This window comes from Schistocerca cancellata, chromosome 9 (genome assembly GCF_023864275.1).
Source record: "Schistocerca cancellata isolate TAMUIC-IGC-003103 chromosome 9, iqSchCanc2.1, whole genome shotgun sequence".
Lineage (NCBI taxonomy): Eukaryota > Metazoa > Arthropoda > Insecta > Orthoptera > Acrididae > Schistocerca > Schistocerca cancellata.
Window position 1 is genome coordinate 79,592,826 of NC_064634.1, and position 22,498 is coordinate 79,615,323.

Below are 22,498 nucleotides of genomic sequence, written 5' to 3' on the forward strand. Positions count from 1 at the left end.
TCTGATGTCATTTCTAGAAAGGCTAATCAAAAGATACTTTGAAGTTTTTCTTATCTTTTCCTTTGTTAAAGTTGCTCTCTACTCTTTCATGGGCCTTATTACCATTTTTTCATTACTACATTCCGATTATTGGCGGATATTCTCCTTATTTCATGGTGTCAAAAATACTATGTTTACTTCACAGCTAAAGCCACGTCGATCTCTTACCCCTGCACTTGTCTAATACGAACAAATACTTCGCCGTTACAGACCTCGATGTCTACGAAATGCTAACTGTAACTTCCTCTTTTTTTCTGATTAATAACTTCGTGCAGCAGATACTATGCGCGTCAAAGATATTGCTTTACACTAAACTATTACTCCAGAAACGGACAAATAAGAGAGTGACAGGCGCAGCCTATTTCCATAAGAATTTATAACCATTAGAGCATTTAATGAAAGACATAGGCTTCGAGAATGTAATGAATTTCACAGTAAAGATGGCAGCTGTTGGCGATATTGTAATATTAGTGCTTCATTTCCCAGGGTATTGATTTTCTCCTCGTTCAGATCATGACTTGAGTATGTTACCAGGACAGTCGTACGACTGCTCGTCTCCAGTAGTCTTTCGCAGCTGTACTTGCAGCTGCTGGTGAGATGTTCAGCTGCTGAAGATTAGTGAAGACAACGTTCCCAGAAGAATCAAAAGTCACACTAGGATTGGCTACCAGAAGACAGCAAAAACTATTATAGCTGTAGAATTTGTTTGCAGTTGTGACTGTAAATGAAATTGTTTTATAATGCAGGGCTGTTTAAAAATACACATCTCGTTTAGTTAATTTTTATTTTACGAAATATAGATTCCTTTTGCTGTCTTCTACGGATAGCCAAGCCTAGTGAATTACAAATAGTCTAAAGAGAGCTTTGCGAACTTTTTGAATAACCCTGTATTTGTTTCGTGGTACCTTATCCGCGTTCTGTGCTGTTAACTGTGCGGCACGAGTAGTAGTCATAATGTTTTAATCATCACCTCGAAAAAATAGCGTTATATAATATAATCGTGGGTTTATTTTCCGGTACATGTCTGCAGTTCTGGTACACGTTGAAATCTCCTCACCACAGTACCGTAACACGCTGTTAGAGGAACCAAAGGAAAATGGCACAGGCGGTTGCCAAAGTGGAGACTGACTGCCTAATTTTGTTTTGGTTCCTCTAGCTGCTTACTGTGGTACAGTGGCGTGGGGATTTCAGTGTGCACCAGAACGTACACGTACAAACACAAAATTATGTAAATTTATTCTTTCGAGCCTTAAAGCCTTATCACTGCCCATCATATAGCTATACCCACCCGGAGTCAGTGTGCATGTCTAAAGTGTGTTGCTGTTTTCAGTCTGCTGCGGGCGATGGAGCTGCCACTGTCTGGAGATAAGCCGCTGGAGCTTCTGCTCCTGGAGAGGAGCAAGGCGGCTGCGACGGCCCTGCAGGCGGAGGCCAAGACGCCGGAGTCCGCAGGTGGGTGGCTGGACAGATGTGTGCGCGCGCGCTGGAGTAACAGCTACCGCTGCAGCCTCTCGGTCGCCGTCACGGGCATTCGCGGGGAGGGGCTAGAGCAAGAACCGCAGTAGGGCTAGGCGGTGTAAGTACTTCAGGACTGAAATGGAAAGCAGGCACGGGAAAACCTGTGGAAGCGGGAGAAATCGTCTTCTCATATCCAGCAGAATACTAGCATAGGGCGAAAATGAGGACGATGAATATTTCCCAAGGAAACTCGTGATTTTTGAATTGCATTCTGTGGTGTAGAGGTATTTACGGAACGACTACCTGTCTTCGAAATTTCTGACAACGCTTATGTGCACAATGGTCGTCTTGTGCCCAGAAACGAAGCTCACGGATACCGTAGCACGCAATAGGTGTACTGTGCGCTAATAACCAGGAATCTGAGATAGGAAATGTTAAACTCAGACTAGTTGGGAGATTCCTAAGGAAGTCTAAATCGTGTATTAACGAGGTCTTGTAAAAAAAAAAAAAGTATTTTGAGTATTACATTTTATTGCATGCGTATCGCTGCTCTGCGTTGCCTTAAGACCTAACTGGGTGGTAATGTTAGATGTGAAACGATTCTTACTTGAAGAGAAATACTCTTCGTATCTACATAGCTAAGCATTGTTTATCGAATGAGCGCTCTAGGACGAATATTTTTTGCTCCAAAAAGGACCATCACTTAAAAAAAAAGGTCCTCTGACACGTTAGTTGCACTCACGGGCGCAACAAACTCTACATTCGAGAAGTGTGACGATCAACTCATAAAAAGTGACAGATCACTTCCCGGACGTGGGCTTTGTGCCACAGTGGCGATTACATTCACACGGCAGCAAACATCCCACATGCCGGTAGGCACACCATACAGAAAAAAGGTGGAGCTTCCGCCTGAAATTGCTTCACTCTGCATCCTGTCGACAAGAGGCAGTCACCTCCGCCCGCAGACGCCCGAGAGGGCGCATATTAAATATAATGGAGTTAGGTAAAATATTACGACGTATGTTTACTAGGAGTTGGCATTACACGGAAATGTCAGAGGAAAATTAGCGTAGCTGCAAAGTGTTGCATTTAAGGAAATACTAAGTTGTACAACAAAGAAACTGCTATATCTTCTCTTCACCTGCTGAAACCTTCTTTCGATATTTTGAACCATTTATCAAATATTAACGTTTCGTTGCTTCCGTTGCTGCGTGTGAATGCTAAATGTACTGTGACGCACGTGAGTGGTATACAATATTTATAAAATTCAAGATAAAGATCCAGCCAGGACGATACCGTTGTTGTCAACGTGTTAATGTATCTGTTGAGAACGTCACATACAACCAAGTATTGCGACCTGTTCTAGAACGCTGCTCCACTGTTTGGACTCATCATTATTTCTGTCAACAGAAATAGAAAGGATCGAGAGATACGCTGCTACACATAATAATTCCGTTCAGACTGTACTAAAGTACGGGTATAACTGCATTGATTGATACGTTAAAATGGCAACTGTCGGAAGACGAATTTATTGTCACGAAATTTAGTGAACTGGTATCGAGGCAGACCATGGACCGAGTCTGCTGCCTTCATTATTTCTTGTGGCTAAGGAACAAGAAAAGAAGAAAGACTTGGAAGCATAGGGATACACAGAAACAGTATTTTCTCGCCCACTCTGTACACAAATGCAAAAGCACAGAGTGGATAGTATTAGAATAAAGTAATCTCCGTTATACACTGTGCAATGGCATGTGCGCTATATATGTAGATATATTTACAGTATTTTAGTCTTCTCAGCTGAAAGTACTAAATTCGTAATTAGCTTCCTGTGTGCGACAATTTGCAATAAGAATGGCATCGTTCCTAGATTTGCTCCAAAAATAGTATGCATATCGATGTACAGAATTTGCTTTCGCCTCTGTGTTCAACACCAACTGCGACGGTGCCAGAGCGCTATGCTTAGCATTAGCAGCTTCAGCTTCTAATTCCTATTTCTTTTTCCTGTGTGTATCTCAGCCGTTGCCTGCCTAATGCACGATCTGTATTAGATGTGTATCGTTGTACCCTCTGAGTATAAAGAAAATCGATAACCCCTGTAGCTGCCCGTCCTTCTTCTGTGTCCTTCCTAATTTTTGTTTCGCTGTGATTGTTGTGTTCTGCTAATAAACCTTTTCCGATATATTCCCCCCTTTTTTTTAATAAAAAAATCTGTCGCTATTCTGGCATTCCGGACAACCTGCCTGGCTTCAGTGCATGCGCCAAAGTCGAACAGACATTAACCACGCATGAAAACCAACCGTAGTAGAAAAAATGTATTTTTAATTTTCTTTATCATTAACAGTTACCTTTAATATACATGTTTACTATTCAGAGGAAGTCAGCTAGACTGCCTTTTTAACTCCTCCCACACGTAAAAGTTGAAAAGTATGGCAGCTTCATAAAACTGGCGTCTAGTTAATTTGTTTCTCTAACCACTTATCAGGCTAACTTCGTAAAACTGATTCAGTGTGCTATATAAATATATCGCCTCATAGAAGCTATAACTAAGAAACAGGTGTAAAAAAAAGCGGCTAAACATAAATATACGACGGTAATTAACATTGAAATAATTTCATTTGTAGCTACCAGATAACATTAACAAAATTTATACCATTATGAAGTTCTGTTAATGCACAGAATTTTCCGGTTATAAAGCTGGGGCTTGTAAGTGTGTAACTGCAACGTTTCAGTTGTAGTTACCGACAACTACGTGAGATATAGGTGGTTACATCCAGTGCCTGTTCAGAGTGCAGAATACTCTGGGTGCATCCAACTTTCAAGCAGTTATCTACGTTTTTGTATTGTAATAAATGGTGTCAGAAAACATCTGCTTTTTTTAGTTTCCATTAATCTGTGATTGCCATAGATATTGGCAAACAACAGGTACAAATAGCCGTAGCTCACGAACGATAAAAATTTTGTCCGGTAGTATTACCACGGTAAGCTGACACTGTCTATTGACGTCACCTTCTAACAACATCATACAAAAGGAGAATCACAGCATTATAGTTTTACAGTGCCTCCGATGAATTAAGCAAGAGCTGCAGAGGAAAAACGTGGTTTTTTTCTGAAGGGTGGGATCAGCTTAGTTTTTTAATGGGACCGTATGATAATTCTGTACTATCACACTAGGCCTAATAAGACAGTTTTTAAAATACTTGTATGGTATTGTATTTGAGCGAATAGATATTGTTGAAACAGCTGTAACTTGGTCATGTGGTCCTCAAGCACACCAACGGCACTATGACGTTGAACCGTTTCAGTACCTCCATTGAAGGGAAGCATCATGCGATCGTCCTTCATACAAGTTCGTCTAGTCGCAAAATCTACTCACTTCAATACATTTTTCAAAAAATTAGATCATTTAAATCGTCTCCTTAAGCTTATATTAATAGTCTAAAACAACGACGACGATTAACTCGAATCACGTGAACCTCAGTGCGTAGAAAGCAAGGTAATGTAGGCCAACATACATCATTCGAATGCGAATAAAACCTGTGCTGTCGTGAGTTCCTCCCTCTGATTTAGATAAAATATGATTAGAATGTCGTAGCAGCCTCGGCATAAAGTCGAACAGCAAATTTGTGTGTTACACAGTTGCAAATATGAAAGACGGTCTCATACTTTACGTCCGTCGCAAAATGGGCTGGGGGGGGGTCCATTCTTTTCCTGGAAGATATTCGTGAGAGCGTCAGAATACAAGAATCACAGCGAGACAAAAGCGGCATTCCCCGTGTGTTTGCAGGGCTGCTGGGCGCGCCCGCCACCGCCCCTACGCCCCTGGGCGGCGCGCAGCACCTGCACCACGGGTCCGCCTCCACAGCGGTGCCGCCCCCGCACTTGCACCACCTGGGCGAGCCGCCGGCGCTCGGCCCGCACCCTCTGGACCCGCTGTCCTCCGCCCCCGGCGTCCAGCAGGCGCCGCCCCCACCGCAGCCTCCGTCCACCCCGTCCTCCTCCTCCGCCTCCTCCGCACCCTCCGCGCTGCCACAGCAACAGCCTCCGCCGCCCCCGCAGACGCCGTCTTCGGCGCCGCAGACCCCTGCCCCGCACTCTTCCGCCCCCTCGGCCACGTCGGCGGCCGCGGCGGCTGCTGCGGCGGCGGCCGCGGCGGCGGCTTCGTCGTCTTCCCCGTCAGCGGCGGCGGCGGCTGCAGCGGCCGCCATGCTGTTCCCGCCGCCGCTGCAGAACGTGGAGACGTTCGGCTCGTTCCTCGGAGAGGAGATCGTGGCCAACTGGAGGCGGTCCCTGGAGCGAACCATCCTCAGCCAGGGGCACCCGGTGGGCCACCCGGGCGTGCCGCCCGCGCCCCCGGGCCAGCCCCAGCAGTCACAGGTGTCGGCCCCCGAGCACATGCAGCCTCCGGCCCCGAACCAGCAACCCTCTCTGACGTCAGTTCGCTCGCCCCCAGATCCCCTGCAGCAGCAGCAGCAGCAGCAGACGACGCCGCAGCCTCCGTCTCAGGGTGGCGGCTCGGGCGCGCCATCGCCGGTCGCGCGGACGCCACCGGCTCCGTCGTCGTCGTCGTCGTCGTCGTCCTCGTCCGCCGGGTCGGCCGCCGCGTCATCGGCCGGCGCATCCCCGGCGTCGGCGTCCGCGTCGCTAGTGAATACGACGCCCGCCATAGCCAGCCCACTATCGGCACCACTGGACCACCCAGGTCACCACCACCACGCCGGCCACCACCACCACCATCACCACCACCACCAACAGCAGCAGCACCAGCAGCAACAGCAGCTACTGAACGGCAGCCCACGTACGCCGCCGGACAGCAGTGGACCCGCCGCGACAGACGCCGTCACCAGCAATCCGGGACTGGTATGTAACACTAAATTTACACTAAAATCCTCTACGTAACCTGCATTAAACGTTAGCGCTTTGTGCAGCCTTATATAAAAATTCAATCTTTGTATCAGTGCTGCAGGTACCCTTCATGTGTAGGACAATGTTTACCACTCAGTGATACCCTCTCCTTGAAGATAGCATGCATTTAGCTTTCGAATTGCGTATCACATTTCGTTATATCAGTAGTTGTCAACACTTACAGTCTTCTCTTAGGGCGTAATTGATTAAAGAAATAGTTAGGGATTGTCCGCTGGCGAATGACGGTGAAGCGGTGTCGGTCGCAGGTGATTCCGCCGCCGCCCACGAGTACGCCGACGCTGCCTCCCTCCTCCGCCGCCCCCATGTATTTCCGCAGCCCAGCGGACGAGGCCAGCATGAAGAGCCCCTTCCGCTTCGACGACCCGCGCAGCCCGTTCCGCTTCACCGACGATTCGCCCGTCGGCGGCGTGGCCCGGCTCGGCGAGTCGCTCATCCCCAAGGGGGACCCCATGGAGGCGCGCTTGCAGGTGAGTCCCAGCACGGTTTTATGTGGTGTCACAGTCCATTATCACATCGAAAAAGTCGGGGTGCGACAATAAAAACTTGGTTACGCTGTTGGTCCTTCTCATATATTCACTCTTCAGTGCGACACATTTTTCCGAATGATGGATGGCTTCGCAAAGTTGTTGGTTGTAAAAGTCTGCGTTTTGGGTGTTTAGGATACGTCCCATCTCGTCGTCATTCTGGAAATGACTGCCACGCAATGATTTCTCATCCGCATGAAAGAGAAGGGGTTACTGGGCTACGTATTGAGAGAATGTGATATCTCGAAGAAGCAGTATGTTTGACTATGTCGTGTGCAGAATGAGCTGGTGCGTTGTCGTGGAGGAAAGACACCCCTATGTCCAGTCTCCTGCAACCTTCCACAACCTCGTCAGAAGATTTCCGTTATAAGCTCATGCGCCACATAACCACTGTCTCGAATGGCGGTGCATTGTAATACATTTCTACCAACTCAACAAGGATTGTTGCAACGCTGTTCCAGTTTTTAACCATTCCAGCCTAACAATATGAAAAAAATATTAAAGTTTTATCACATAATTAACCTTTATTATCATAGTAATCAATGAAGACAAGAAGGAATTGGCAAAAAGTAAACAGTTATTTTAAAGAGGGGGTTGCGCTTTAAAATATAAACTATGTAAACTTTTTTACAAAATTATTCTTACGATCGTAGTAAGCAACGAATATGAGAATAAAATGGCAAAAGGTAAACAGTCTGTTGTTTTGAGGAGGTGGTTTCATTTCGGAACCACTAGAACACGCAGTTTTCGACCACCCTCATTTCATGTGATACATTTTTAAGCAAATTCGCATTTTTACTGGACAAAATACCACATCTCGAAACTTCCATGAACATATAACGCCTAAAACAAATTACATTCCAAAATAACATGCAAAGATGGGCCTAAAATCTAATAAATTTCGTAATACAATTGCTTATTGTTCCCGTGGTTTCATTTCCATACTGCCAATAAAAGCAGTAGTACAAACTCAAATCCTTTATTTAAAAAAAAAAAAAAAAACCACGCATGTCACAATCTTCTACAAGCACGTAACACAATCTCGGCGCCGACTGTTGCTTTAAACGCTGTTAAATGACTGCTACAATATATTACATTCGTAGGAGTGCCTTTCCCATCCGTGACACAATCCGAGCTTGTGCTCCGTCTCTAATGATCTCATTGTTGAGGGGACGTTAAACCCAGTCTTCCTTCCTTCTTTCTTTTCGTAGAAGTACCTCAGGTGTACCACTAGAAGTCTCTGTCTCGCAATAGCATTGGTGGTTTCATGCGAAAGGCACTGGTACTTAAAAAAGTTTAATTAGATGGTGGCTTCAGACAGAAACTATTAGGGCTCAAAGGATTAACAGTTAGACTGTCACATTGACAGAGTTCGGGAAGTAGGAGAGTTTTGGTTTTGAAGGACGGGCACTTATAATGGGGTAAAACGTGCATTCAGAAACAAAGTCAGACATTGTTGTTGTTTTAGGTGGTACCCTAATTAGCTGCCATTTGAAGCTGGATGGACTTGAAAGGAAAAGGCAAAACAAAGTAGCTGTAGAGTGTGAGGAGCAATGCTAAGGCGAGCACCGATTGTCCGCTCTGTGCAGGAGATGCTACGCTACAACATGGACAAGTACGCGACGCAAAACCTGGATACGCTGCACATCTCTCGGCGGGTGCGCGAGCTGCTGTCCGTGAACAACATCGGGCAGCGGCTGTTCGCCAAGTACGTGCTCGGGCTGTCGCAGGGCACCGTCTCCGAGCTGCTGAGCAAGCCCAAGCCCTGGGACAAGCTCACCGAGAAGGGTCGCGATTCCTACCGCAAGATGCACGCCTGGGCCTGCGACGACAACGCCGTCCTGCTGCTCAAGTCGCTGATCCCCAAGAAAGGTGAGTGCATCGACACGCTAGTTCGTCCTAAAGCGACGAGTTCAAAGACACTGCGCCCTCATTTATCACGTCGGAGCTTTAGAACACGGTGTACATTTTATAACCTGGGAGTACAAATTCTCCACAAGAAGACAACGACCGACCTATTTCGCTATTAACTTCCTTCTCAAAGGTTGTGCAAAAGTGAAAGTATTTAAGAATGATGGAGCAGGTCTGTGAATATAAGAGTCTGAGTCAGTCACAGTTTGGAGTCCAGAAAGGTCTCGTCATTAAAAGTCTCTTCATTAAAGGTGCGATCAACAATTTCACTGAACGAGTACTGAATTATCAAAATGACAAGATTTCAACTACGGTGATGCTTGTCGATGTTTACGCCATGTGACTGAGAAGATTACAACACTCCTTTGGAGAAACGTTGTAGCTTTCGAAGGGTATAACGTGTAAATGGTTCCCTTCACACTGAACTGATATGAAACAAAGGGCTACGTTAGACAGCTCATCCAGTCCTCATGACGTATCTTTTCCTTAGTGGGGACAAATTATTATTGGAGTTCCATATGTAATCACTCTCGTTCTTTTCTCATACGAGTGGCGTTCAGTAAGTAATGCAACACATTTTTTTCTGAAAGCGGGTTGGTTTTATTCAGGATTCCAATACACCATGTTATTACCTACTCTTCTGGCTACAAAACTTTATTTTTCAACATAATCTCTGTCCAATGCGACAGCCTTTTGCCACGTTACTGAGAGGGTCTCTATTCCCGCATGGTACCACTCTACTGGTCGAGGTCAGGGCCAACGTCTTACTGCATAAATAACCTCCCCATCATACACGCTCTGCTTCCCGCAGAGTGCATCCTTCACTGGGCCAAATAGATGGATGTCGGAAGTCGAGGAATCCACAGACACACACCTTTGCATACCCCGACTGGTGGACAAGTGTGCCACCACTACCAGCAGAGACGTACTGTCGAGCAGCGAGGTGTTTGATTGTGATCCATCAATCAACTCGAGTGAGAGTGTCCGCACGTTCCAACATTGCAGGAGTCACAGCTTTGGGCTGCCAGGCGGCACACAGAAGATCTGACAGGTTTGCTCGACCTTGCGATGATAACAGACGCCTCACGCAACGACTCATCGTGCTTTTGTTCACTTCTAGGTCCCCGTAGAGATTCTGCAAGCAACTATGAATATCTACAATGCTCTATTTTTCCGCCAAAAGAAATTCAATGACAGCTCTCTGTATGGACGCGCCTCCGTTACAGGCGCCATTTTAAAGGCTACGTATAGCGCCACCAGCTATAGGAACTTCATGACACTGTAGGGGCTAAAGCGGGGATATTCCAAGATGTCATACAACAAATTTAGCATTTTTTAACCGAAATTGGCCGAGAAAAAAATTTAAGTTGCATTACTTATTGAACGCCCCTCTTATAAATGACCTTCGATCTTACACTTTGCTGAGTTGCAAGCATCATAATCGAGCTCAACAGAGCTGCAACAAGAGAAGGTACCATAAGTAAAGTATTCAAAAAGTATTATTAATTATTCCTCTGTAAATGGTACTTCATTTAAAACACAGGTTGTTCAATTCCGTATAAGACAAGCTGTATAATCATCAATAACAACACAGCACAGGATAAAGGAAATATATAAAACTAATTGATCTGAACTTGAACTGGACATAGAGGATACGCTGGTAGCCACCCTCCTTAAAAATAAAATGTACCTCCTGCTGTTACTAGTATTGTAGACAGCCGCGTCGTCAGATCGGTGCACGTGTTTTAACATTGCGCTTCTGTGACTTTTTGGTGTTCCTATCATTTCTGAGAAGAGATACATACCGATAGACTTTCAGAGCTCAGTAAACATGGGCTCTAAAATGCGTATCTTACGAGTATGAGGACTTGTCCAGTAGAAGAGATGTGTTTTAACAGTAGCGAAGATGAATAAGTGATCATAGCTCTTAACGTATACATTTTAGAGCTCATATTTACCAGACATTTTTCTTGTCTTGGTCCATACTACCAACACTGAAAATTTGTCGGTGGAGTTTCAAGTTCACCCTGACAGAAAAAGTGAAGCACCCAGAAGAAGTCGGATGTCAATCTAATTTCGCGCACATACACACTGCCGGCGTGTATGTAAATGAAGACTTTTAATTCTCAGTAACAAATAGAACGTCCACTAGAGTGATTTAGTGTTGTCCGTGTTTAGTGTTTTCAACGAGCCTCGTAGGGTGTGTAAGGGGTATAAAGGGTATATAAGGCGTTTGATGTTAAGTGATCACTGTAAAGGACCCGCAGATGCCGCGTGCACTTTTGAGACAGCGTTATCAGCAGCTGACAAGAGTCTGAAAGGGGCCTCGTTGTGGGTCTCCATTTGACCAGTTGGTCGAACTGTGCAATATCCAGATTTATGAGGCGTTAGGATGTGACAGTAGGCCGATGTTGGACTGCTTGGGGGAGGGAGAGACGGGAAGCATGGACTGCTGATGAATGGCTCGCTTTGTGTTCAGTGATGAATCGCTTTCTGCACGACTGCAGAAGACCGTCCTCGGATAGTATGGTGGCGACCTGGGAGGGATCCAAATTTTCCAATGTTGTGGAGGGGCACATCGTAAGTGGCTGATAATGCAAAGTTCTTTGTAGTCACTGATATACCCTCTCAACTCGTGAAGCTTCATTTCGCTTCCTCCTCCCTTCTGGCTGCTTCATTTTTCTTGTCAGGCCGTATGTATACAGGTATTAGAAAGGCGTTGCATCACACATCTAGGGTTGATAGACCATGTCGTGTGGAACAACTTCTGTTAGAGACAAAATGTTTGCTGATGCTTCCCGGCGACGCTAGACGTCCTTTAGTATTCACTGGAAGGAAGACATTTCACCGAACTAGCATACTACCTAACCCAGTAAATTTATAGAGTGGTTTTCAGTTAGAAAACCGTACGAGTGAGTGTCTCTGAGTGGTGAAAGATATTTTAAAAGTAAATGAGGAACTTCAATTTTTTCTGGGCTATCCCCTTTCGTGTGTAGCTGATGACTGGATTATAGGCAACACGCAAGGCATATACATGCCGCAGAGGGTCTACACCCTTCTGCCCCCCAGGGGCATAAGCAATACGCAAGGTCGCCTTGTGTCGCCAGGACGCATAAGCAAACATTCTGTCTCTCGTAACATTTGTTCCCCATTACGTGACCTGTCATCCCTAGACGTTTGATAGAAAGACTTTGAAACATCCTATATTTATTAACGCCAGAAAAAAATCAGTTTGTTCAGACGAGCAGTTTGAATCCTATAAAAAGGAATATCGATGAGGTGGAACAATAGTAAGTATTAGACAGTGACTATGCTACAATGAAGAAGGTATATGGATATCAGAGCTGATGTTGCAAAACTCCAGTCTTATATAAATTATGACGCAACGCAAGATAAAATATTGCAACAAGGGCAGGTATGGATCATCTGCGACAAACCAAAGTATAACATGCTACTTCTCTGCACGAGATATTTGAAGCGCTCGAGGGTTGCCGATTTTCCCAGACCCCAAGAGTACCCGATGACTCTTTGTCATTAATCACCATCAATAAATATCTCTTCCTGCGCGAGTGGAAGGTAGTGGTGTTCTCACTCACCTCTATTTTACGTGTCTCTGTGTAGGATAAACTCCTGAGCAGGTGTACGAAAAATATGCGCCAACATTAGTCAGTTCCCCCCTTTCTTCCGTTGCTCTTTTTTTTCCTGGCAAGGTGCTTTGGATTAGACGACCAATCCGCCTCGCTTATTTCTGTCGGGACGGGAGATAACTCACGTTTTTGCCCCGTAATCCCCCCGCGAGCGCTGTAAGATATCGGTCCCACGCCTCGCGACCTGCACACACACACACACACATACACACACACACACACAGTAGGTATACTGAGCGCTGGCGAGGCGCACCTCCGCTGTCACGGCGATAAATAGTCGTCGCTTCCAATTAATAAAATATTCCGCGTCCCTGGCCCCACGCGGCTCGCATCTATCACGGTAACCGGATGAGGTCAGCGAATATTTTTTTCCCTTTACGGCTGTGGCGCCGGCCAGCACTTGAACGCGGAAAGCGACGCAGCGGCCATTGCATACTCGCTGGTCGGCCAGGAGAAATTCGATCCACATCCTCCAAGCCACGCCCGAGTTCGGGCTGAAAGTTAAAAGTGTTTGCCCCATGCACAATATTTGATTTGTACTCTCAGCATACAAGCTCCTGTGGCTCCAAGCGTAGCAAAATTCTGCTGTGGGAGGCAGTCCTTCGGTACGTGACAGTTTCGTCAGCGAGTACAAATACTTTGCTCTCAACATTCATCTAGTAACAGCCAAACAAATGGCAGAAATTCAACGTAGAACAGGATTTAGTTGAGCAATATTCAGAAATCTTCAGTTCAACGTGACTAACTAGGAAATTACAGGGAGCCTGAAAACGAAGTGTGCAACAGTTATGTCTTGCTAGTAGCAACGTAGGTTAAGAATCATAGTCTTCGTCTACTAGTAACACACACCCTAGGTTATTTGTTCGATATATTTCCATCTCCAATTTTCCGTACAGTTTTTGTCCTCTACTGCTCCCTCTAGCACCACTGGAATTACTTTTCACACATATTTTGCTTCTAAGGTAGCAGAATTCGTTCATTTCGCCTACTTTGTGGTTCCCAATTCTGATATTTACGGTATAGCTAATCTCATTTCTGCTTCTCTTCATTACTTACGTCATTCTCTGGTTACTCTCAACGCGCAATCTGTGTTCAGTGAACTGTTCACTCCATTCAACCTGTCCTGTACGTCTTCCTCATTCGCAGCAATATTATCGCTGATATCCTTTCATCCTGAATTTTAACTCCACTACAGAAGCTTTATTTTATTTTCATCACATTGCTTCTTCGATGTACAGGGCGAACAATCCTCTCTTACGCCCTTCTCAATCAGAGCACTTCTGTCTTGGTTTTCCATTATTTTTGCTTCCTCCTGCTTCTTGAATGTATTGTGTAGTACCCATCTTTCTGAGAACTGCATCATTTACGTTGACGCACGCCTTTTCTAGGTCGACAAATCCTATGACAGAGTCCTCTTCTTCTTCTTTTTGCCTCCTTCGTAAAGCGCAACGATAAATCTGCCTCTCTAGTGTCTTTCGCTTTTCTAAAACCAAACTGAAAGCTCCCTAACGGGTCCTCAGTTTTCTTTCCCAGTTTTCGTTGTATTATTGTTATCAACTTGAAAAGCATACCTGTTAAGCTGATAGTGCGATAGTCTTCGTATTTATTTCTCTTGCTATCTTCGTAACTGTGTGAATGACGTTCTTTCGAAAGACCGATGGCATGTCTCCAGTCTCATAGATTGTACAGAAATGTGATCCAGACAGTAACAGAGAATGCACAAGGGGAAAAATGGGGCAAGGAATGAGCTCCTACTTATCCGGTCAGTACTGGAGTTCCGCCTGCGCCGATAAAAATCAACAGCTCTGATGTTGATGCGACAGGTGGTTTGGAGGACGCAGAGGCAGGTGCTTCGTCCACAGCTGTCTCTGGGACATGTGGTGCCCGAATGTGCGAGGGTCATCACCATTTTTAATTGAACTTTTTGCCTGTAGCTGGCCAGTTATTTAGCCAATTATATTGTTATGTTAATAGCAGTATTTCGATAATATCACTCTTTATTAATTACATATTATTACTACAAATAACACAAACATATAAAACTTTCTTATTCTTGTGCTGGGAATGTTAATAATTATTGGTGATCATTTTTCACGCACTTGCTGTGGATCGGTGTTGGGTCATCACCTAGGCTCCTATAATATCAGCTAGGGACGACGGAAGGCTAAGCGTAGCAAGGTCGAAAGAACGTATTCCCTTACATTCGTAGATTCAGCTGGACTCCACCCGCCCATACATAAACACACTCGTTCTCTCTCTCTCTCTCAATACTACGGGCATGTAATAAATCTTTTTGCCAGTAGTTCCACAGTTAGTTCCGGTAGACACGAAAGACTGCATCTTGCTGCGTCCCATGACGCATGACCAAGAAATACTTGAAGTGTTTGTTGTTTCAGTTTTGTTATTTGTAAAAACTTTCTCCGGGAAGGCACATCCTGTTTGTCCGAGAGTATAAACCACAATCGTTCGGTATAATAAATGCAGACGGAAATGCCAAAGACAGCTGTTTGCACATTTCTCGCGCTTGAATAAACATTGTTGTCAACACTCGTCTGAACGCTAACACACTCTCTGGCGGAACTGAAGGCAGCTGAGACGTGTTCACTGTTTTCATATTAGCGATTACGTGTCACAGGCACGACTTGGTAGTAAGTTCTACACTACACAGAAATTATGTGACGAGATGGGGAAAATATCCCGGATTTTGCATTAATTAAAGCCTCACATATCATACAAGTAGCCGCTGGACATGTTGATGTAGACTACAGAATAAGCAATTAAATAATACTGGTCCATACTCTATCACCGAGCGTCAGTGAAGAACAGGATGGTTGGGCGTGGGACGTTGAATACAGACAGGGGAGCTTAATGAACCCAAACGACTACCTTGCGTAAATTCCTAATAAATGATTGCTGTTGTTATCCTCCCAGCTGCTGATCGGTTTTTCGGGTTGCAAATATACCTGCAGTAATTGCTGCACACTAAGCCGTGGTGTCGTTCTCCTCTTTGCTTAGAAAAAAACTGCCAGATGGTAAAAAGAAAAACTTAGACCTCCTTGAGTTCCATCAGAAAACTATCTGATCACCAGCTGATTGTCAAACACTGTGACGCCATTAAGCCATATGGATGACACGCACGGACGAGGATTAGTGGTAACACTCCATCGAAATGTAATTATTATAGACAAATTAGTCGAAATAAGGCCGAAAAATGGTCTCCTCTACCCTGAAACTTTCCTTTTGCTATTTCCGCACTCATAAAAAAAGGAAGAAATATTCAATGTATTTTACTGCCCCTCACGCACACGTACTCACATCTCGCCTGGAGGAGCAGCATTGAAAAGTAATATATGTACAAAATTACTCGAAAGGACAGAGTTACGTCCGAAATTATGTAACACTTGTGATTACTATAAATCAGTTCGACAATTCCTTAATATATCAACTAGGTTGCTGGAAGAGGAACGAATACATAAGCGAAAATTTAAAACCTTATCCATGAATTTGGATGCCACAAATTGGTTACAGAATGGATGACCAACTGAAACATATGGCATATTCGTTTGAAATCTGTTAACGTGTTGTACGTAATTTTCCAAGAGGAGTTTTCTTATTCGCCATATCGAATTGGATATAGTAATTCATAGATGAACTTAATAGTATGGAAAAACTACACTTGTAACTTTATCGAGCGTTGTGGCTTTTTTTTCTTATTTTTTTTTAAAGCGTCAATGACTTAGAGCACACAGAATGAAAATTCTCCGTTAATTTTCCACATTCATGTATAATTATCTGTTAGCTAGAAGGTCTTCTTGACCTGTTGTAAAGTGCGTGCCTGGAAACTTAGAGGTCGCGGGGTCTAATCCCGGTCGAATGAGAGGGAAATTTTTCAGTGCGTCTTCACCTCTCAGTGATGTGAAGTTTGGCCAGGAACAACACGTGCTTCGGATTCCAGATTAACTGTAGGGCACCTTTCCGTGTGAGGAATACTGGAATAGGTTACGGACACGCAAGTTGCCGAAGCTGTGTCCAACTGAAACACTTTTTTGCGAGACCGTTGAGCTACACAAACTTAATATTATCTGTTAGTTTCCGCATTCTGTTTGTAATGAACAGTTTCCATTAATCAGGCGGTTAGTTCAAGAATGTCTGTTCCCATTTTCCGAATACTATTCGCAACTGCTGCGTAGATTTGTCTTGTTTCCTAAGACTAGTTTGGCAAAGGTATAGATGTGCGAAATGTGAATCCTGAAGAAAAGCTTTACTGCTACATTGCCTTTTTTGTTTCCCGTTTTGATGGTTTGAGGGTCTACATATTGCTGAGTTTGCAGCTGGTGCGAGTTGAATTTTCGAGTGCATTCTGCATACGAGAGATGCTGGACGCTGGCAGCCGAGCTAGAATACGTATGTTGGCAGGCGTGCCGTGTGCAAACGAGTCCAAATCGATTTATCACGGCCGACTATCGGAACACGTAAGACGGGGCGGTCACGCTAGGCAGCAACGCTACAGCCAATAACTGCGCTCCACTGTGCTTATTCTCAACAGGCTGCAACGCTGCTCTGTCATCACATTTGGACAGGATCAAGTTCTGAGAACTACCTGTTTCTGTTTCTCAAAAGATATTGTTGTGACAGACTGCCAATAATCGACCAGACTCTTCAAGTTATTCACCGTAGAGTGGAATCGGTATAATAATAATGATAATAATAATAACAATAACAATAATAATAAATGTCACGAGATGAACGCTTGCGTGAATTAAATCACTTAGTTGCGTCGGACAATCCAGAAAAAAATCGATCAGTCCAATGACACCTTGGGCAAACATGACCCGTGTATAGAAGTACAAACCCTCTTCGTCCACGGGTGAACAATATCAGACTCAGAAAGAAGCTTTTTGAGGTTACATTGCTTCGTCTTGGACACACTGTTTCTGTGTAAAATGATAAACACTGCGTTTTCCTTGTGCTGTATTTAAAGTATGACGTGCGCATTTTTCTTTCGATTCTTGCAGTACAGTAAAAAAACTTACGTTGCTGCGTAACGATAAGAGTGCTGTAGAAGAGTAACGTTAAATTCCTAGTTAATCCAACTGGACAAACCTCAGAAAGAAAATTGTCGACGATGGGGCGATTGGAGAAGGAGCACAAGCTCTCGTAGGGGAGGAAATCGGCCGTGCCCTTTTAAAGGAATCATACCAGCATTAGCCTTAAGCTATTTAGTGGATGACCGGACAGGGATTTAAACCAGCGTCCTCCCGAATACGATTCCGACCAGTATCTTAACCAAAGCGCGACGTCGCTTGGTGAACGTAAATCGGTTCCCACGACAGAAATAAAATGTAAGGCTTACAACTCGTTATGATGTTCCTTCTCCATACAAGAGATTCACTTTACTGATACGAAGTTCAAAATATTTTGCATGTGAAAGCCGACAGCAACTCGAGCTATTTGTGTTCGTTACAAAACGGCAACAACGCACTGGCAGTTTACTCACAAATTCCGACGACGCACACAATGAATTGATCGCCTTAGTCTGACATTGTGTACTGCCGAGCATCTTAGCTTCAAAGTTGTCGCCCCATCCCACGCAGTCATCAGCGCCACAAATAATAATACACTGTTGCGCTGCGGAAAACTTTCGTTATTAGTTCAGGTTTCGCTACACAAAAAAGTGCGACACAAAGGCTTGTTAATGGTCGGCGATTAAAGTTCATTAGCAGCTGCCTTTCCTTTTTGTTTATTTGTGGTGATCACTTTTTCAGACCCAGCGAATACTTCGTCAGGGATAATTACGGAATTCCCTATAAGTCATTACCGATTCCGAAGACCAGACAACTTTGGAGCTGCCTATCAGCGAAACAAACGCTCTTGTTTCCCGCGCTGTTTTTGTGTCTGCCCACTTTTCGAAAAGGCGTAACAAAGTGGGGCCCCATTGTCGGCGAGCTTTTGTTCCTCATCTGGGTGTCTAAACCGCAGAGCGGCACACCATTCACTCTTCATCATGGCCGCCCTCAACGCACGAACGACTGTATGATTTATGGATGATCCCTGCCACTACAGTACTGGAGTTCCTTAAATGCCTCTGCCTTTAGCTCGTAGCTTCTGAGGTATTTCATCTCAATAATAACTGAGGTCATGGGGCGACGTCAACGTTTGGCGGGTGCCTTGTGATTGTTCAGTTCTCTGCAATTCAACGCGACAATCCTTACACTCTAGATACACATCGCAGGTACAGTACTTAGAACTCCATGTGGAAAATCATTCTTGTAGATTCATCTACACAAATAATACATTTCCAAATATAAAAAATTGTTTTTGTATATTTGACCGTTTAATGTCGTTTTCACGACCCGAGTAACAGTCGCATCTATCGGTAGTTTACGAAATTTTTTTCATCAATCTTGTGCGATGTACCGTGCTACGACTTCCTCTCCTGTGTCTTCCCCTACAATTATTGCCCTCCGTGGCTCTCTGTAGTATAAGGGGCGATCAAAAAGTTTACGTTCGAAAGCCTTACAGTCCAGCAACGATATGCAGATCAGGCAAAATCGCACTGTTCATTGAGACAATCATTCCACCGACGCACCAGGTTGAATATATCCGTTTGGTATAACACCATGTCCTGCTACGTAAAGGAGTCCTAACCGCCTGCTGCACATCCTTGTCAGACAGGAATCGTCGACCCTTCAACGCCTTTTTTAAAAGACCTAAGGCGTTACAATCGCGTGGAGAGAAATCGGGGCCATAGGACAGGTGCTGGAGTGGATGAGGCTGGCCTCTAAGATCGACAACGTCTTCTGTGGAATCGCGACCAGCACGGAACTTGGTCCACCATTCCAAAACGGCGGTTTTTGACAGAAATTCTGCCCCGTATAAATCCTTCATTCTCCGATCGATGTACCAGTGTTTGCCCTCCGGCAGCCAACATAAGAATAACATGTTCGTCGCTTTGGACCCATTTGTTAATAATGTCGCCATCGTTCACGAATCCGAATTTACCGCACGCGGTTTGGAAAGACACAAATGCCACATTAATTCGTTGCCTAAATGGCGGTGCTGATAAACTCTCGTCGGAATCACGCTACTTTACATATACGGCCATGGAAATTCCTTCTCTTGTTCCTCCTTCCAGTTCCGTTTTCTCGCTGATTTTATGGAAAACGACCTCGTTTTATTAGTTTATGAGTTTAAGAGATTAGCATATTAAACCACTGTATGTTTAGTCGTTTCAGAAGGCAGAGGACAGTCTCATAATTTTGTCTCTTTGTAGTAGTCTGAACTTTTGTTTCCCCAGTCTCATTAGGGGTGATGCACTAACCATCCTAGTTTTATGTCTAGGCTGGATTATGTGTGAAATGTCATGATAACAGAAAGTATATTAGCAGATGAAATTATAATAGAGACAGTTGAAATATATCTTATTTGATACAGGCATCTCAGGAGGACACAAAGATATTCGATAAGGGTACGGAGACGGGTTCGACCAGAGAGAAGAAAGCTGAACAGTTGAGGTGAAGACGTTCGTAATGCGATAGCCGCGAGGTGACTCCAAGAGGAGCGGATTTTCAGTATATCTAGGTATTTGTGGCTCCCTACACAAGATGGTGACATCTGAGGCCTTCACTTGTACGCTGAGATTCGGGACCGCAGAGTTCGGCGCCACGGCGATTATAACCCTCACTGGTAGGAGCCGCGGGGCCCCGGCGATATAATTACCCTCCCCGCCCCTCCCCTTCCCACTAGCCTCAAACAGCTAACCCTCTGTGCCTCCCTCCGACCCCGGCTCGCAGAAACAAAAGCGTGACTGATCTTCGGAACGCCGCGCGACCGCACGCCCACGCCGTCGGGGCGCCCCGTGCAACAACAGAAATGCAGATTCCATTTATGTAAGCACCGCCGCGAAAACAAAGGAGCCTCCGTCATTTTTTGCCCCTCTCGAAGCAGAATAATAATAGGCCTCCCACGAATAAATAATTTAGAGAGGAGGAAAAAAAGAGGAAGTGCAATCTAGCTCTGAACCGTCTCTATCACGCGCACGGAAGGGATGGGCGTTGGGGGGAGGGGTGGGGGTGGGGGGGTAGTACCTCGACAAGGGACGGAGTGAGAACGACATTTGAAGAGATTGGGGGTGTTCGGTTGGAGGTCGGAAAATGAAAGGCTGCGCAATCGTTCTTTTATGGAGACGTCACCGTCAACCCATTTGACGTGATGGAAGGACCGACGTGCCGAGTGGCTGCCCTTCATTAATTTACCCCCTCCTTCCCCGTGGATCCCTTGTTTTCCTTCTCCCACGACCTTTCTATATTTAATTGTCAGGTCGTCGTATTTCCATATATTCAGTTTGACATCTTGGCCATATTCTTCCCGGTGTGGGCACGCGCCCGTCGCGTGTCATTTGTCACTGGGGCGCCGGGACGCCGCCCGTCAGTCCATCTTTTGTCTCGGCCGCCGTCCCGGAATTAGCCGACCGCCGGGCGGCATTCGGCAGGGTCCTATTGTCCCTTCCTCCCCCCCCTCCCCACTTTCCCCGGCGGCGTGGGCGACCCAGCACTCCTCAGAAGCGAGCCGAAGCCGACAGCCCGGCGAACACCGGAAAGAGCTCTCAGGACTGCCCTCGCCACTCGCCCACCTAGTTCCTTCGAGTACGTTCTTTGAAGAAACTGCAACGAACGCAAACAAGACGGCAACATTGTAATTTACTTCTGGCTATTTCGAACTGACTGATTTCCTACAACTCCGTCTGAGGTCAAGACTTGAGGACTGTTTCGTGCGCAGCCCAAGGAAGTGTTTTAGCGCCATTGTTATGTACACGACGTAGTGGATAAAGTCGGAAGATTCATGAGGCAGTTTGCGGATGATGCTGTTGTACGGAGAAGTTGTAAGGCTACGAAATTATAGCAAAATGCAGCAAGCCCTGCAGAGGATCGACGCTTGATGCTAAGACTGGCAGTTGACCCACAACTGTAACGTAGCGCACATAAATGTCAGAATGAGATTCATCGCTGTCCTCGAGCGATGGGCGTAGCAGATGAAACCCTTGTTTTGTCCGACCGATAGTCGAGAACTTCTCAGCAGTCGGGGATTGTTACGAGATGTGACTGACAGAAGAAATAGAGAAGATCTAAAGAAGAGCAACACGTTTCGTCATAGGTTCGTTTAGTAACAACGGAATCGTCACGGAGATTCTCATCCAACTCCAATGGGAGGCGCTACAAGAGACAAGTTGCGCTATACGGAATGGTTTAATATCAGAATTCCGAGAATGTACCTTTCTAATGTATTTCTTCCTTCTAGGAACATCTCGCGAAAAGATTACGAGATAAAATTAGAGAGATTCGAGCTCACATGGAGGCTTACTACTAACAGTCGTTCTTCCCGCGCACCTTTCGCAACTGGAAAGGGGGAGAAGTGATAGTGGTACATTATATACCCTCCTCCATTCACAGTCAGGTGGCTTGCAGAGTACGGGTGAAGAACTACAACAAATTATATTCCCAAGAAACGCCTCCAACACGTAGCTTTGTGGCATCTTTGTTGACCGTATACTTGCACAAAATATAAACCAAAGTCAGCTACACTACACAAGTTTTCTTTGGGCGGAATTTATCATTACAGAGACGTCGAGAAAGATTGGTTTGCCACACAAGAGTTTTATATACAAACTTTTTTTGGAACATATCGTATAACAGCAGCAGGAGAAGGAAACTGAATGCTACAAAAATGCAAACAGCTCGAGAATAGTGTCATTTCCTGCTCTTCACAGATACTTTATATCGAAAGTTGATAAGGAAATGGTACTGTCTGATCGGGCACGATTAGAACTTTTACCGTTAAAAAAAGTCGTTTGCTGACTGTAGCCCATGAACTAGCCCCATTTGGTTACTTATTTGATAAATTATAATGCCGTTCGTCTACAGAAGGTTACTATAGTTCATCTCATCAATGAGGGTGTCAGTGAAGGCTTGCATGCAGGCCGTTGATTGGCGCACCATG

General features: G+C 45.1%; 1 protein-coding gene across 1 annotated transcript in view; it reads left to right on the plus strand.

Moving 5' to 3' along the window:
• Window positions 1-22,498, plus strand: part of LOC126101187 (homeobox protein cut) — a 466,023-nt gene that overhangs the window by 409,396 nt on the left and 34,129 nt on the right. The window contains exons 4-7 of the mRNA XM_049911884.1: window positions 1,370-1,491; window positions 5,948-6,354; window positions 6,666-6,887; window positions 8,534-8,816. Coding sequence (XP_049767841.1) covers window positions 1,370-1,491; window positions 5,948-6,354; window positions 6,666-6,887; window positions 8,534-8,816 — 1,034 coding nt within the window. The remainder of the gene's footprint in view (window positions 1-1,369; window positions 1,492-5,947; window positions 6,355-6,665; window positions 6,888-8,533; window positions 8,817-22,498) is intronic.